Below are 19243 nucleotides of genomic sequence, written 5' to 3'. Positions count from 1 at the left end.
TCAGCAGTCCTTTAGGCAGGTTGCTTTATGTTATTCTGTGATAATTCCAAGATAGGACTATGTTTCTAACCATCCTATGCTTTTCCATTGTTCCTTCTTTCCAATGTTTGGTTCTGTGGGTGAAATTTGCATTAGGTCCATGTTAAGAATTTTAAAGAAAATCCATCCTCAGTTTAATCTATCACGAGACTTTTGAATCAGCAGGTGGGATTTGGTTCCCGTTTGCTGGCTATAATAGGTTTAACTGCTTAAGTCCTATTAAGTAAAGGTGGGCCTAATAATATTTTCTGAAATACAGGTATAAATATTTTTGTCTTAATCTGAATTTCTACTTTACCACTGTACCTGATCTTTGAGATTCAGCTATGAAAATGTTTCTAGTTTACTTGACCAGAAACTGAAAACAGAATTCTGAACAGTAATTAGTTTTGTAGTCTAATATAAGAGTATTATAAAAAAAAAAATTTGAGTTAAATATAAAGATTTTTTAAAATATTATCTGATTGAAGCACTAAATAAAAATGATCCAGTGTATTAATTACAAGAAAAAAATTTGTGCTCTTGATCTCATGTATATATAAATTATAAAAGTATATAAATATTGTTGCGTTTTACAGCTCGATCAGGATATTGAGAGATTGACAATTGAAAATGTTTATATAATTACAATTTATGGTTTAAAAACATAAGTAAAACAAGACAAATCATTAATAATAATAATAATGATAGTAATGGCAACAGTAAACAATAACAGTATTAAATGTCAATAATGAATTAATAATCATAGTTATCACAACCACAATAATAATAATGATAATAATCATAAATTTCAATAATAATAATAATAATAATAATAATAATAATAAACAGAGATTACATACAAAACAGAATTTAAAGTAATCGTCAGGATTTATTCACAGGTAGATAAATAAAGAAAACCAGAATTTATTCCCATTGACAAAAGATATAGCATTACCACTAGTCTTGTATTAACAACAATAGTACAATAGATAAGAGAAGTATAAAGTTCTTTCACTGAAAATATCTTTGCTGTTCACAAATAAAACTACCCTAACAGTTTATGAATGAAATTTAGTACATTATCTCTTTCACTTATAGTTTTACAGTAATTCACCAAACCATTTCTTGTCTCCATATACTGGAATTACTCATGGCGTCACCTTACTTGCATCAAACTTGCACTCAAAATTCTCCTTACTAAATACTTTTGCTGACTGATGTCTTGCAGACTCACATCTCGCAGACTGTGAGATGTTGCGATGTCATTTGCAACATTTCGTCTAGACTGATTTTGCAGAACTCACATCTCGCAGACACTCATCTCGCAGATTGACATCATAACATTTTGCTTTGACTGATTTTGCACAACTCATATTGCAGACTTCATCTCGCAGACTCTCCTCGCAAAACTGATTTTTCACTGGTCTTCCCCAGAATATTTATACTAGTATACTCTTTACCTGCCAAACTGGATCCAACTTGAAGCGTGAGAATAATCGACCAAGACCTTTTGTTTTCATGCATTCCTAACCTGGGTCCCCTAGTAACCCTTCTCACAGAAGAACATCTATTTATTGTGTGTCTGTGGGCAATATTACAAAAGATGGTTGTTAAATGGACCTGTCACCTTTATCTGTTTCCTTTTACCCTCTTTCTGGATTTCTCCCATTACCATGGTGGTGGTTGTGGTTGGTGGTGGTGGTGGTGTGTGTGTGTGTGTGTGTGTGTGTGTGTGTGTGTGTCTGCCTGTCTGTCTGTCTCTCTCTCTCTCTCTCTCTCTCTCTCTCTCTCTCTCTCTCTCTCTCTCTCTGTGTGTGTGTGTGTGTGTGTGTGTGTGTGTGTAAGCTGTTATGTATATAGAGTCTGAATCTTATCTAGTGTAATCTTGATCAAAAATATGAAAATCTTTTCCCCAGGAGCAACTACTTCAAGCACTCCTTTGTTGATGTTCTTGGACTTGTAATACACATTCTGTATCAAGATAAAATTTTTCTTTTAATTTTGATAGTAGTAAAATACTTTCATTACTGTTGTTTCAAATAGTAATTATTTTTATGAATTAACATGAAAAATAGTAACTTCTTTTATTTTATTAATTTTGTATTCTAATTATTCCACGTAAATACTGAAACAATTTCTTCCCATGCAGTAGAACGGACACCTATAATCTATGATTATGTAGTGATATGAAAAAAATTATTAACATTTAAAATTCTCAAATGAAATATGTTGATAACTACTTAAATTCCATTTTCTCTTTCTTATTGTAGTGATCAATCTATACTATTAGAAGAAAAATGTATGAAAATTTTTATGGTATTTTGTATTTCTAGGTGTTTTTCAAATGGAGATGAGATTCAGTTATTTAAAAAAATTTGTTCTGTTCAAACTTGGTTCAAAAATGGTCAAACTTACTTTAAAACGTTTTTTTCATGTTTTTGTAACCTAATTTAATTACCAGGATATATCTTAAGATTTTTCTTCAAAATTCTGTCACTTCTTTTGGTGAAAATGGTTTTAGATGTTTCTCATTAAGAAACATTGAGATAAAAATGTCAAACATTAAAAAAAATTCTAAAAGCTTATAAATCTTTTTTTTTAATTTGATCAGAACCTGCCCTTCTCAGTAAGTGGAAAATTTTGTTTGTTTGACAAGTATTAGAGGAATGAACGGAGATAATTTGGAGCCTAGAAATCTCATCAGGTATTTTCATTAAAATAATGTTTTTTAGCAATTTACTGTTTTTATTTATTTTTGTAGGAAGAGTTATTAAATTAAAACTGAAGATGTGACAGGATGCAAATGAATTTATTAGTGTTATATAATAATAGGGAATTAATAAAATTTCCTCACACTAAAAAACAGTATAAATTTCCCAGCTGAAGTTATCTGTAACAATATATTTTCATTCAAAAAATGGAGAAAAGTGCACAGCAAGATGAAAAAAATTCTGAAAACGAGACATGTGATGGTACAGCAACACCTGATACGATACTGCCTTTAACACCTTGTGATACAAATAGTGAAGATGGTGGAATAAAATATCGGAAAAGAAGAAGAAGTACTGATAGTAAATATTCACAGACCAGTGTAACTTCGAGTAAATTAAAAAATCTTAAACTTATTGTTGACAAGGCTGTTGAGGTAAGATTAAAATTATTTATTTGTATTTAAATTATTTAAGGTTGTTCTATTTTTTTTATATCTAGCAAATGTTATTTTGCTTTATTTCAAATTACATTTGATAATTCTTGTTAGATTATCATTATTATTTGTTATTATTACATTACCTTAATTATTATTGTTGGTAAGTATTATTGCAGTTTTTATCCTTTAAATTAAAAATAAATAATTCTACATAACATACATAGTATTTGATTCATAAACTTCTACTGAGAATAATTTGCTGGAATTTTCTTTATGAAGTTTTTGAAAATCTTTTTATTTTTAATTTTTCAACATTTCTGAAACATTGTACATAAAAAATCTTCTTTTTTGCTTTCTATCTTAATTTTCTATGTTTTGCTGATATTAATTGGTTATTTCAATCAGATATGTTTTATTCTATGATTTGTGCAATTATCTATATAGTATGATGAGGAAGATGAACTTAAAAAGTAATCAGAAAAAGTTAACTAAAATATTTTAATTATATTCATATTCAACTAAAATATAAAACTTATTAATAGAAATAATTTGATTTGACTAATCTTTCTATCAAATCTGGTTGCACCAAATGTTGGAACTATATGACCTAACAGGCGTGACATCTATATTAAACATTTTAAAAAGTTTGTTTAATAATAAAAAACAATTAATCAGTGATCTCCAAATAATAAATAAAATTAAAGAAGTAGATTATCTTTCATATTTTCATATCGTATATTATCATATTATATTATAAACTGTCTGTAAAATAATTTTTTTGTTGTAATTTAAGGGAAATTCCGAACTGTCACAGGAAGCTTGGAACTCTAGAAAATTTGGACCTCGTCTGTTGTAGGAAGTGAACTCTAGAGCAGTTCAGTGAGAAGTGTTCTTCTTCTCAAATTGAATGTTTACAAGGCTTTTCATTACTAAGAAGTAATTTATTCTGTATTTAAAACATTGGCTTCAGTAAATAAGCTTACAATCTATTGAGCCAGTATAACCTTAAGATTACAAATTAAAGATACATTAAATTCCTCTGGGCCCTTAAATTTATTACAGTTAATTTTTTGAAAAAAATTATCAGAATATTTGTTACCCTGAAGCAAACACACCTATCTCACCTTAAGTTACTTCTATCCAATAGATCTAAAATAAATAAAACTAAGAGGATAAAAATAGAATAGATAAAATTAAATTACTTGTATCTGCACTGAAACAAATATTTGGAGCTAGGAAATTATACATAGAAGAAAGTAGAAATAGATATCTCTATTTTACTGATAAAATTACATACTAGCAACAGGAACAATCAATGAATACCAATTTAACCTAATAATAATAAACATATTGAAATTTTTATAAGAATTTATTTTTAGTTGATGTAAAATTTCAGGATATTATTTTCTGTATTGAATAACAATCTCTATTTTAATGGTTGTTTTGCATGCATACATGAATAACTTAAAACAAATGTTATAAAAACAACTGTTGAGTATTTATGATCTGATGATTATTTTCTTATTAACTTTTCTTTTTCTTTAATCTGTTGATGAATAATTTGATAATATATTCCATTTATACAATTTTTGTTACATTTTGTGATAATCCTTATAGGTTTAGTTTGATCAATAATATGTTGTCAGGAATTGTTGTAGCAGAAAGACACTTTCTCAACTACTCATGAACAAAGACATTCCTTCACTATAATATAATGAACTTTATTTTAATAATAATTTATAGTTTCTTTTGTATACATATTTTACATTACATGTTTATATCTGTTAAATGAATTATTTAAAGTAAATAGATATATAATTATTTTTTTCAGCATCATAAAACATTTATTATCTTTGGAAAATTTCCATCAGTTCGAGAAGCTTTAAAATCTAGGGGTTGGATACAAAATTGTGATCCACATAGAAACTATTTGAATTATGCAAAACACAAAGATGATGATGGTAAGTACATCTGTATTTTAAAATAAAAATATTTATGAATTAAAAATGTTATTTTATCCAAAATTTCTTAAATTATGACAGAATTTTAAATCTGATTTAATATTTTATAAAATAAACTTTTAGAAGTACAATTAGAAAATTTATTACATGTGGATGAATTTTGAAGATTGTAAATGTTCAAAATATACCACCCTTTTGGTTCTTGTATTAGCAAAATGTAATTCTCAGATTCTATTTGTTAATTCATTAGTTTTATACCTTCATCCATCGACAAATCTTTTAAAAGTAAAATTGCTATTGCAACATGCATTTCAAAAAGGCTAAATATTTGAAAGAATAAAATTTGCAAATTGATCACAAATTAGATCAAAAATTTGACCAACTTATTTTGAATAAATAAAACTATTTTTACAAAAATGTAAGAAAGTTTTGTATGACATCTTGAATATAACTTAAATTTGTTTAAATGACAAGAAGGTTCTCATGATACCCCTTTTAAGTAAAATTAATGAGAATTCAAAGGTAACAATGGATATTTAGTAGCACCTTTCAGTAAGTAATCATAGTCAGTTTAAGATAAAAAAAAATGAACAAGAGTCTTCTTTATTTAATATTAATTTTAATTTCTTAAATGATGAGTGATGTGATAATTAATTTTTTTTTATGTAAAATTTGTGAAATTAACTTTTTTTTAACACCAATAATTCTTTTTTGTGTTTTCTTCTTTTGTTCAGTACCAACAATCCATTGAATTTTGAATAAAAAATAGCAATAATTGGTTTATATTATTCTAAAAGCAATACTTTTAATAAGATATTTACACAGTTTTATAAAAGTCAGCTATTAGTAATTTCTTAATTGCAACAACCAGTATTATTAGCTGCAATCTTAAATTTATGATTTATTATCTCTATTTAACTTATGTATGTCATTTGGTCTTATCTACATCAGTTTCTAAATTAAAATATTTTATTATAATTTTTGGGATTAATTAACAACATTTAACACCAAACGTTTTGTTAAGAACTGATTTATTAACTTATTTTAAATTTTACTGAATTAAATTTTGCCAGCTAAGAAATATTAGTTATGATTTTGAAAAAGTTTGATTTCAATATGATGAAGAATTCTGATCAAGAAATGTAAATATTTTAATGAGATGTATCCCTAGAAGTGAGCTGAAAGGACTGCTATATAATTGCTGATTAGATTAGTTTTTTATTCCCAACTTTTTTCTCTCCTGAATTCAGTGGAGCCTCGTAGGTAAAATTAGTGAGCATGCTGCTCCAGAAAATTCTTTTCTGGGCCTTTTCAAGACCATAGTTAAAATTTCCTGTAAAATAAAAGAACCAAAAAATAAAAGAATCAAATAGAATAGCTGGAACAGGATAATAATCTAATTCTACACTTTATCACATTCAAGAATATGGTACATGGTTTTTAAGCAGATTGTACTTAAAAACCATATTCGGTTTAATTGAATAAATAATAAAATGTCAATACAGATAATATTTTTTAGTATTATTAGATTTAACTTAATAAAATGTCTGCTTAAAAACACTATAGTCCAATGGTGCTTAATTTAAATTTCTACGTACACAAAAACAAATACATAATTAGTTTTTACTAATTACCTTCTCTTTTGCCCTTCCAGCGTGTTTTTGAACAGCTTTGGCAATCAAAGAGCTCTTGCTTTCCACCATCTTCTGATCACTACTTACAAAACAACTAAACCACTTTCATTGACTTCCACCGACTAATCTAGAAAAGGGAACGAACAAGAAATGTTCTATACACACGTGGAGTAAAAAAAAAAACTACCTTCCACCAGCATGCCATGGTCAGCACTGCAGGAGTGACAGTGCTCTCTCTCCCTCACAGCCTCATGTGCAGCTTCTTATATGCTCATGCACACAACAGCCAAAAACCATGTTGCTAGAACTGTGAAGCGCACAGTTCCATACAAAGATTTTTGTATCTTTTTCATAAACTGGGGTATGGCTACTGACATTAAGCTTAAGGATTATATATTGTACAAGTATAAAGAAAGAATTAAAGAAAAAAGGACTCATTACATTAAATATTATCGATAATATCAAGTGAAAATAAGGGGTGCTGCAGTTCCACAGTGCCTATATGTGAGTCGCCACTGTGTGAATTGTTTCTTCTAGAGTAGTATAATTATAAAGATTTATATAACAAAATCTTTAGGTCTGGATGAGTTATATTATACAATTATAAAGAGAAACTCCTTCATTATTCACCTGATGATGCATTGATGATTTTACATTGGATTCTATCACAGAATTGTTCATTCTCTACCCATTGAAGCAAAATACTTGAAATATTTGCCTTAACTAGTGTATAAATAAAAATTTGTTATTAAATACTATGATTTATTTTATTAAAAGTATTTTATTTGTATAATAGTTTAACACTATAATAGAATAACACTTTTATTCAAATGATTTAAGTTATTCCCATCTAAATTTCTCTGGAAAGATTAACCAAACCTTGTAGTCATTTTTGGGAAAATATATTAATACCCAATTATCATAAATAAAAAAATTCAAATGCAAATCAAGAAATCATGTTTAAATTTTATTTCATAATCATTTGTCACTGTCAATACCAAGCTTCATTTACTTTTATTTAAAAAGTTAAAACTTATATAAAAAACTTGATCAGTTTTTTCAAACTGTAATAGGCAAGAAAATATTAATAGTAATAGTGGAAGAAAATATTGAAGGAAACATTTGAAATTGGTTTACTACTGGATTTCTCATCAAAATTTATTTAATATTGAGTGTTACTGGAATCCCATGGAATTAAAAAAAAATAATAATGTAAGTTATGTTCAAGGTGGCAGATGAAAATTTCAAACATTTTTTAAATAACTTGATTAATTATAATGGATTTATGTTTAAAAGACTAATTATACATCCTCAAAATATTTTTCCATCTCTAAACTTTTGAGATGCCCAGTTTATTAAAACATAGCTAGTATAAAAATAAAGTATTTGTTAGTTATTAATATAATAATGCTTTTGATTTATATATACTTAAAACTGGTCTACCTCTTAACAATAACTGGATTTTTTTAGAAATAATAATAGTAATATTTCTTACAAAACAATTTGTCATTGTCTATTTTATTGTGTACTGACATGAGTGTACCAGTTTAATTACATCTTACTTATTAATTAATCCATTTAATTTGTTATATTTTTTTTTACAGTAACTATTTTACAATATTACTGCAAAAAGTCATCATTAAAATGTGGTTACTGAATGAAAGTAAACTGCAGAAAAAAAATATAAAAGAAAAGTGTTTATGATATTATTATAATAAGATTTTAAATACTACTATGTGCAGCTTTATGAATAATGACAATGTTCAATTTCTGAAAGGTTAAAAAAGAGAAAAAAGACAAGTTACTGCCTGTAAACAACTGAAAACTGCTCTCTTATAAATACATTTTTTTTTTGTAAATTTTTAACTTTTTAATGTTTCATCACATCAGTTGAAATAGTTACATGAAATTGTTTCTGTTATTTTCTTTAAATGATGCACTATCAGCGTAGAAGCAGACTTTAACCTATCTAACATTGCTGTGAGATAAGGTTTCAATTTTTTAAATGTAAATTCTTTATTAAAAATACCAAATGCAGTTGAGGAGTACCATCTGCATTCTTAACAAAGGATTAAAATTATGTAAACTTTTATTGGTTTAGTATCAAGCTAGAATATTTTTTGTTGCATTCTTTAGATAAATAATAATTACAGTTGTAAGGGAAAAAATAATTTTGAACTTTTGTCACTGTGTCACTAGGGGGAAAAACATATTTTAAATAAATGTGGAAGTAGAAAGTTTAGCAAAATCACTACTAGCTTTTAAGTTGCATAAGATGAAAATTTAATTTGTTTAAAAGTTTATCAATATACATAATTTTCATTCTTTTAATGAAGTATGCAATTATATTTTAGACTCTTTCTGTGAATAGCTATTATTGTATAAAATAGTTATTGCTGTAAGTATACATAGAAAGCATAACTAATAACTTAATGAAGAACACATTGTTTAGACTCAGTACATGTTATTAAAAATTTATTTAAGAGGACTAAAATTTAAAGGTCTTTCTATCAGTTCACACTTGTCTCCTGTTGGCTGCACTCGGCTCCACATTACATTCAGGTAGCCTTTTTCCAGTGTTCTTTCAATCTTCATGGCAACAAACTTACAAAATATAATATATATTCTTTAACAATGCATCATTTATGGAATCATTAAAAGAATTTATATACACTTATACATAATCTCATATTATTCATTCAAATATTAAAGGACAATATCTAATTATGAAGTGATAAATGTCAACATTTATTTATCATTTGAACCAGGGGTAAATACATGAGTAATTACCCTGACCAAAATACTACACCAAGGTGGATATTATCTCTACATATATTTTTTGGTCCTCTGGGCCGGATATATAAACTACATTTTTGAAGAATTCATCATTTAATCTACCAGAACTGCAGATAAAATCAATTTTAAGAAACATCATTTAAGAATCTTCATATTCAACAATCTACTGCATAAAGGGACTCACAGGATCTAGATCTACAACATCATTTATGTAACATCTTACTTAATTTATTATTACATTTAATTTACATTGTTTCATCATTTCTGTAATAGCATTGATTCATTTAACATTTAATTTACTTTGTTAACATTTCATATTATTAATTTAAGTTATTTAATATCATTATGGAATTGGAACAATTAATAAGACAAAGAGGGTCAGTAAAGACCAACTAGAATTTGCAACTTTACTGATAAATCTGATCCCTCACAAGATGATAGAATTGACTTAAAAATTAAGTTAAGGAATCTTCTTGATTTGGAAGATTGATATTACATCATTCAATCAAAAATTGAGATGGAATTTGATGGATGATGATGATTTATTTTTGGATCTTGAACAAGTTGAAAAAGACTTGTGCATTACAGAATGAAAATTGCAACATTTAATAAATGATACTAATAATAATAAAAAATCATCTAATAAAGAAATTAATTCAAATACAATATTTACACAAACACAATTACAACCAATCAATATACCTGTATTTAGAGGTAATGTGTTTAAGAGTTGCAACTTTTTTTAACATATTTATTGACTTAATACATAATCATACTGATTTAACAAATTTACAAAAACTACATTATTTACATGCTTCATTAAAAGATGAAGTATTAGCCATCATTAAAAATCTGCCAATAACTAACAAAAATTATATTATTGCTCTAGAATTATTAAAGGTACGATTTTACAGCAAATATTTAATTGCATCTCATAATGCTAATTGCATTGTAACTTCATATTCCATAAAAAGAGAATCTGTAGATACTTTGTCTAATTTTATCAACAAAATATCTTCAGATGTAAATTCACTTGAAGCAATGCAACTTCCTGTTGATACATGTGAATTTATTGTAGTCCAATTTCTAACAACTAAATTGGATTATAACACTTTAAGATTATGGAATGAGAATTTGTCAAATTAAAGGTTTCCCAACTTTAAAGACTTATAGAATTTCCCAACACGAGAAGACAGCTTCTAGGAAACCTTAATGTAGTCACTTCAAATACGCAAGTGAATAAAGGAAACAATGTCAAAGTAAATTGCTATAATAATTCAACTAATATTTACGAAATGCTTTACTTTAAATCATAACAAATAATATAAAAGAAAAAAGTCAGATTTTACTTAAAATTTAACTTCAACCTATGTTCATTCTGTAATTCAAATCATTACATATATCAGTGTAAGGAATTTTTAAACTTATCCACTGACGATCGTAAAGCCTTTTTGGAAAATAATTATTGTTGTTCTAATTGTCTGTGTAAAGGCCATTCCACTAATCAATGTTATTCAAAACGTTGACGTAAGATTTGTGCTAAGAAACACAGTACACTCATCCATATGAACAAATTTAATGATTCTAAATTAGAAAGTAATAACTCTGAAATTAATTTTTATTGTTTATCTAAGAATCAGTCACAGAGAAAAATTGGTAGAGTTCAATCATACATATCATGTGTTGGCAATGTAATGAAGAAAAAGCTAATCAAAGGAAAGAATAAAAGAACATGATTAATGCTACTCTGGGCATCAACAAATCCAGATGAGACAACAAGGGTCGAACGTCGAAAGACATTTTATTACTGAGAAATCACAACCTAAGGTATCGATCAAACAATCTTACAATAATATTAAATAATATTCACAATATTTTAAGAATAAACTAGATCATTCAAATATTGATGATAGTCATAACTATCTGTCGCAGTGAGATGACATCATTTATCAAAATATATCGTGTAAGTTATCTCAAGAGAATATTCTTCCTTAATCAAAGCATAAACATATATGGTGGTATCTGAAAGGCGAAGAATCCTTTATAACTCCTAAAAAAGAACAATTTCATTTTATAAAAACCTACGGATGCCAACAAAAACCTTCAATTTACAACAAAGGAAATCAAGTGTACCAAAAATGAATCTTAACATTAACACAAATGATAATAATGTTGATAGCAATAATAAACGTAATCCTTATCAAGATTTAAGGCCACAATCAAAACTTCAAACCAAGAACAAACCTCCATTGGTTACGGTGATGAACTACCACTACTGTAAACAAATTCTTTTCAATCTGTCCAATTATGATTGGTCATAGCAGGCAGAGGTCTAGACCTGCATAAATTAAGATTGCTAACATACTTATAAACATTGTATTAGCATTTATAATTTAATTTTCATATTTGTAATTCACATTTAGATTATACATTATATATATGCATATTATATTATTTATTAAATAACTAAATTATATAGTTATAGATTACAAATCATGCATTATTATCATTTCACATTTTTACTCTAACATTTCATTTTGAATTTTCAGTATTAGCACTGTAATCATTTCAGGATTATAGCTTCAATTCATTGATAGAAATGTCATAATTCCTTAGTAGGTAAAAATATGAGCATAAAATGTATTATTAGAATATAGAGTCTACATCTTATAGAAATATCCATGTCGTGTTCGAGCTTATGGTTGTATATGCTATACATTTTAAGAATTAGGAAATGGTTTATATGTATTACAAAAGCAGTTAAAAAAAATATATATATATTCTATTTTTTTTTTTTTGAATTGTACGATTTGATATGTAAAACTATTCTAATTAAAGTAATAATTTATCCTACTTACTAGTAAATGTTTTGCAGTGCTTACACCAGTACCACCAAATTCACCACGTGTTAGTATTACATCTCAGTCTAATGATTCTGACCAAAGTAGTAATGACAGAGATGCGCATCTTATTTCAAGACTTCTTCGTGATGCACCTGTAAATTTTATTTGGGCTATGGGTGATATGATTGATTGGAAATCATTGTCTAAACAAACAATTGTCAGCAGATTTCCAAGAGTGTATTTTACTACAAAGGTAATTCAGCTATAAAAATGTATATAAAATTTTAACACATAAAGTCTTATTGATGTGTATGTGTATGAAAAATAGCCGCTTAAGTTAGTCAAGTAGTGTTGACAAAATAATATTCAAGAAAAATTAAATATTATTTTTTATAATACAGTATTATTTATTCCATTATGAGAAGTTTAAAATATTTTAATTCAGTCGCTTTTTAAGGTATTTATTATTATTTATTTGTGAATGAGAAGACTTTCTAACATCGTAACTTACTGTCTGATTAGCACATGACTAATTGATAAAAGAGACAACTAAGAAATATTTGATCATATGAAACATCTCAGATTAACATTTTTTTATTAATAGGTTAATAATTTTAAATAAAAATGATTGCCTATATACAGTCTTCATTATGGTGTGCAATAAATTGATATTTAATGACACTAAGAAGGTAACGTTTATTACTACAAATACAAACAAAAAGCTTAAAATTATGAGGTAAACTAGAATACACTAAACACAAGAACCCATGAGTATACAGATGAAATGAGTATTTGGACAATACTACAGTGGGAAGAATGTAGAGTCAATCATGTACTCAAAGAATATACAAAAACAATACAGACAACAAAATCAACATTTGCAAATCACTACTATAAAAAGCTTTTGTTTAAACTAGTTATTTGTAAAGTGATATTAACTATATATAATATACATGTTTTATATGTAACAGATAAAAGCTCACATTATACAAATTTTGAACAATATGAAAGTAACACACACTAAATTAGGATCAAACTGCATGATGAAACATAACACTTTAAAATTATTAAATATTTAACTCAATTTTAAAATAAAGGAAGTTTTCTTTCGAAAATCTTTTGGAATAAATTATTAAACTTGAAAGGAGATGATAATTAGCTCCAAGAGAACTTTAGAGGAAAAAATCCATTACTTTGAAACAGAGTTTAATATTTTATCAATTTAAAAAACTAAATTCAACAAAATAATTCAGTGAGGAAATACAGTACAGACTGGATGTATTTTAGTTACATACTAACAAGTTCTTAACCACTTCAAGACAAACAGCATAACTATAGTGCTACCTGCCACAACATAGATGAAGCTACACAACAATTTGAAAAAAATGTTTAATGGATGTTCCCATTTGTTTAGAAAGTGACTTGTTTTTGTGTTTATTTTTAAAACAATATTTATCAAATTTCATCATGCTCATCTGCAAAAAAAAAATTGACTGACTGCTATGAATTGTTATTAAGATAGAATTAAGAAAGTAAATAAAATTACCAAAATAAGTTACCTATAAAGAAAATAAATTCTTGACTGAAAATTATATATATTAGTTGAATTACATATTAGAAGCAAGATCCTGTTTTACTCAACTTTTTGGTATTCCATCTGTTTGTGATTATGACCCAGTTGCGGCAAAATGTTTTTTTCTGATTTTTATGAAATTTTGAAATGTTTCCTTTATTAGTACGAATTTATATACCATTATGGAATAATTTTTCATAAACTATTCCATTTCAAAATAGTAGTCAGTACAGCTTCAGCCCTTGCATTATGATGTAAAACATAACAGCTTAATGAGTGATCTGATGAAATTTTGAAGTTCACTTTCAGTGCAAAGAAATAAAGAATTTGATATCTGAAATAAGTAAATACTTGGTTTATATTATGCAATTATCACATTATACAGATCACCACCAGAATTGGAAGGATTGCTGTTGTATGGATAACAGAAAGGATCAATTCAATTCTTGCACATCATTGCATGACCCAGCATTTGCAGATTCAGGGAATCCATAAAAAACCTTCCTTTTTTTGGAATCTAAAATTATCTTTTTTTTTCTAGGTAGGACTATGTAATTACTTGCAGCAAACACACTGGTTTAGTGAAGCTGGAATTTCAAACACACTGTTCCCTCGTTGTTATAACATTTCAACACAAGATGATTTAAATGCATTTATCAATGATTTCCGGTTGACTGCTTGTCTGAGTTTAATTAATATCTTGATCAATGCTGCAGACAGTAATCGAAAAGAATTTTACTCAGAGGAAGGCAAAGTTAGTATAATACTTAATTGTTATTCTTATATTTTCTATTTAATTTTTGTTTTTATTAGTTAAATTTTATTGGTTTTACGTACATCACCATTAGAAAAAAAAATTCTAAAGATAATGATATTCTTTAAACAAATGTAAGTCTACTAAGAGGTTTGATTAACTCCTAAAAAATAGCTTAAAAAAATAGTTTTTTTAAAGTATTTAAAAAATATTTTTAAAGAATTAACTTTTTAAATAGAAAGCAACATTATTTTTAAAATAGTAAGAAAAACTACACTATTTTAAAAATAATTTATTTTAAAGTAATTATTAGTTAATTTTTAAAATAGTGTAGCTTGTTTGCACTACTTTAGCATTTAATTTAATTTAGCATTTAATGTAGGGTTTTTTAAAGGATACTTTATTAAAGTCATCATTATTTGACAAGGAATATCCAACAAGATATTCTCCATTCCTTTCTGTTCTGTACTAATTTTTTAACCACATTTTAATTTACGATATAGCCTATATCCTTAATAATCTGTTTTATGTGTTTCCATTGTTCATTTTAGATTCAATTTTTTAAAATAATCCTTTAAAGTATTTTACCTTGCAATTTGGTTTGTTGTTACAAAAAATAGAATTTTTAATTAATATTATAGCTAACCATCATGGACAAGGACATATCAAATTTTAATCCCAACAGCTTTTATCACATTCTTTCTACCCATTCCTTGATCAATCAAATTAACAAAACTGCTCCAAATCTCTTCTCACCTATCTTAAGACCTCTTCATTTTGTCTTTAATCAACTCACCTAACACTGTCCTACAATTCATTTCAAATGCCTACATTCCTTTCTTCTCTACTTTTTTTACTATCATGTTTTACTACTATTAAACATTAAATTCTACATAAAATTTTAAGAATCAGTTTCTAATTCATATTTCCTATGCTTTCATGCATATCTGATACTAGCACATTTCTTTTTTTATGTAAGCTGTCCTTGCTTGTGTTAGACTATTTTTGATATCTCTCACTGTTCATCCTTTACAATTTCACTGTGTAGATGAGAAAACTGCATAACATTTGGTGAATAGTGTTCCTTTATCTTAATATATATTTAGCTTCTTCCTATTTCTATCACTTTCATTACCTTTATTTTATTCTTACAAGATATTAAATTTCTTCTAACTTTTGGTTCTGCCTAAATTACAGTGCCATCTGTGAATCTCATTTTTTCTCCTTGTAAATTTATTCCATTCTCAAATTTATGCTTCAATTTCTGTTTTATTTCTTCTTTACATAATTGAAAAGCAATTATGACTACATACTTGGCTCATTTCTTTCTGAATTTGAGCCTCTCTTCACTTCTACCATTGCCAGTGTTATTTGATGCTTGTATAAATAAGTGTTAATAATAAATTATTCTTTCTCTGTATTAACCTAATTTTAATTAAAACTAAAAAAAAATTCATCCTAAAATATCAGATTCATTCTCCAGATCTACAATTGAATGAAGGCAAGTTATTCTTCTTAAACTGCTATTTAAGAGTAGTCTGAGGGTAAGAATGGTCTCTCTTGTATTCTCTTTCTGATATCTTTCAATACCCTATCTCTTACATGTCATATCCATCTATCAACTGAGAGTATTTTAGATACATGAGATGATAGACTGATGGTGAAAGAATAGTATTGTAACATTACGCTTTTCCTTACATCTGTGGGTCTTCTCCAACCTCATAAGATATACATACTAAAGTATAAGTTTTGTTCATTCCTCTTTCTCCAAGCAACAAGATAAATAATCCAATGGTCTCATTTATCCCTACTGCTTTCTTTTCCTCAAGTCTCTAAGTTAAGTTATCAAACTCTGATCTAAAAATAAGATTCCCTTTAGTATCATGATAACATCAATTTTTTTTTGGTCTCTTCAAAAATTTATTTGATAATTTTTTTTATCTTTACTGTTGCTCAGTACATTCCTACTACTTATTAGCTCTTCATTTTCTAGTAAAGGTTTTCTATTGACATCTCTGATACTAATACTCTTTGGCTTTATTTCTCCAAGGTTTTCTCAGGTAACTTACCTACAACATTCTACCTCTTACCTGCTAACTGTTGAATTAATGTAAAACCTATTTGAAACCTTCTTCTAGGTTTCTGTAATCAGTTTTTCTGGTTTACTACATTTTTGCATCAATTTAATTTCCCTACATATCATATCTTTGTGCATGTCATACTTAGAATTTTTATACTTTCCATGTTGATCTGTCAATTCTAATATATTTTTTACCCATGGTTTTCCACTACTATTACCTTTCTATTTAAAGTCTTCTCTCCTGCTTTAATTATTTTTCTATAATAAAAATATTAAAAGAAAACGAAAGATTGGAATACATAAAACATATAATTGTGGATACTGGATGCAGTTAACATTTTAAAGTTAAAATTAAAAAGAGTGATAGAGAGAAATATCAAAAAAGACAGAAATCATTCTGAAGAGTAAAACTTTTTTTGCTAGCATCATTCAGTAAATTGTAATTTCTAAGAGTTTCCATGAAATAAAAATACAAAAATAAAGCAGGAAATTAATTAACATAAATAAGCGATTTTTAATTAATATTATTTATTTAGTTTTTTATTTTAAATAAGAAAACACGTATTACATTTTATATAATTTTATTTTATATGGCTTAACAGTTTTATTGGCGGTAATACAATAAAGAACAAGTAATTTCTCATTTTAACAAATGTCTTATTAAAATAAATTAATATAATTAGAATATTTCAGAAAATGAAAAATATATATCATAAATTGAAAAAATTAATTCATTTATCTAATTTGCTAGGTTCCATTAACAGCTGTTGAGTTTGCAGCTAGAAGGTGTTCTGAATTTGTCTCTATACAAGAACATGAGGATATTGATCAACGGGAGACAGAAAAAATATGGGACCATCAGTGGGACCAATTTCTCACTTGGTACTATCAACTTGCACATGAAAATTCTTCTTTTGTTCCTGCAACAGATGCACAGAAAAAAGTAATTAATAATGAATGTAATAATCACCAAAAAGAATTGAAATTGAAATCTGTAATAAAATTGCAGTAAATAGTGTTAATGTAATGAAAAAAATGAATGTTAACATATTTTAAATGAACTTTAGTTAATAACATTAGCTAAGATTTTCTCTAACAGTATCTTGGGATTCAGTGCTTTTCAGTTTAATTTGTAGTTAGACTTATTCAAGTTGCATAAATATAAAATTTGACCTAACAACATTTATTAAGAGATTAGCATCAAACAAAGTTAATCAATTAGTAAAAAAAAATATCAAAAACAAGATAAAGATATCCTTTAATGACTACAACAGTCAGTATTTTAATTATGGACACTTAATCTTCATTAATTATGAAAAATCTACATTGTTAATCAACGCAAGTGAAATGCTAAGTTCAAAGAGGTATCAACTTGCTGATTAGATACTGTGTGGGCAGAAATTCATTACTACCTTCACTAGTGATTTAATGATCAAGATTTAAGATTAATAATTAATATTGTTCAAAATAAAGCTTTAAAACCAATTTTTTAAAATCCCAGTTTAGAAAATTACTATTTCTTTCCTTTTTAAATTGCTACATTTATTTTATTTTATTATTTTACCACACCAACAGCCTGATTTAAAAAAAAAATCATTGGCAATGCTAACTTAACCGCACTAAACAAAGTACATCAGTAACATGAGAATTGAATTCAGATCCAAATGAAAATGTTTAAAAATGACCCATATCATTATTTTAATTTGTAATAGGCCTGGAAAATCATAAAAAACTGTCATTATACTTGCAACATTGATTCTTTCTCTAATCTAGCAACTTGAAATATCCATACTCAAGATCTATAAATATAAAAGGTTATTTTATAACTTGGTTAGGTGAGCCATGGTATTACAAAAGTTATGCTTCTAACTCCCACTAAATGCCTGCACTACTGAGCTAAACTTAGAAAATACAAATAATTAGTTTATTTTAGACTTTTTTTAAATTAACTGATTTAATTGACTTATCACATACCTAATGTCTAACATATTAACCAGAATGTAATGTTATATTCTAGTGCATTATAAAATAAACATGCAAATAACAGTTATTGCCACTTATTTTAGATTACTGCAACACGTATTCATTATTATTCTTTAGATTTCTAATAAAAGTACAATAAATTACTGACAGGTGAGTGTATTCTGAGTCCAAATAATGCATTGTTTTCCAAAGGAAAGGGATAAATTTATTGTTTTACTGTCCCTGCACCAGTATTAATTAAAGCTGTGACTTATTTCAGGTTCATCTTGTACTAGTCATAGTTGGCATTTTAATAGTAGAACCTGTGAAGTATTGTTTATAGGGCTGAATATCACTTGCATTTAAATCAAGTTGGTGTGGAATAGTAGCTTGGTATATTGATTGATATACTGCAGTATATTCAGCTCAGTGAAGAAGGCTGTGAGAAATCACTTCACTTCTCTTTCTTAC

General features: G+C 26.8%; 1 protein-coding gene across 1 annotated transcript in view; it reads left to right on the top strand.

Annotated features, from left to right (window-relative positions):
* The window catches only part of LOC142319487 (tubulin monoglycylase TTLL3-like), a 56769-nt gene that overhangs the window by 24221 nt on the left and 13305 nt on the right, over positions 1-19243 (top strand). The window contains exons 2-6 of the mRNA XM_075356815.1: positions 2783-3166; positions 5001-5130; positions 12436-12656; positions 14518-14730; positions 17562-17753. Of these exons, the coding sequence (XP_075212930.1) occupies positions 2939-3166; positions 5001-5130; positions 12436-12656; positions 14518-14730; positions 17562-17753 (984 nt within the window). The 5' untranslated portion in view covers positions 2783-2938. The remainder of the gene's footprint in view (positions 1-2782; positions 3167-5000; positions 5131-12435; positions 12657-14517; positions 14731-17561; positions 17754-19243) is intronic.

Source organism: Lycorma delicatula, chromosome 2 (genome assembly GCF_047948215.1).
Source record: "Lycorma delicatula isolate Av1 chromosome 2, ASM4794821v1, whole genome shotgun sequence".
Classification (NCBI taxonomy): Eukaryota; Metazoa; Arthropoda; class Insecta; order Hemiptera; family Fulgoridae; genus Lycorma; species Lycorma delicatula.
Note: the sequence above shows the minus strand (reverse complement) of the source record. Positions and strands in the feature narration are given on the sequence as shown.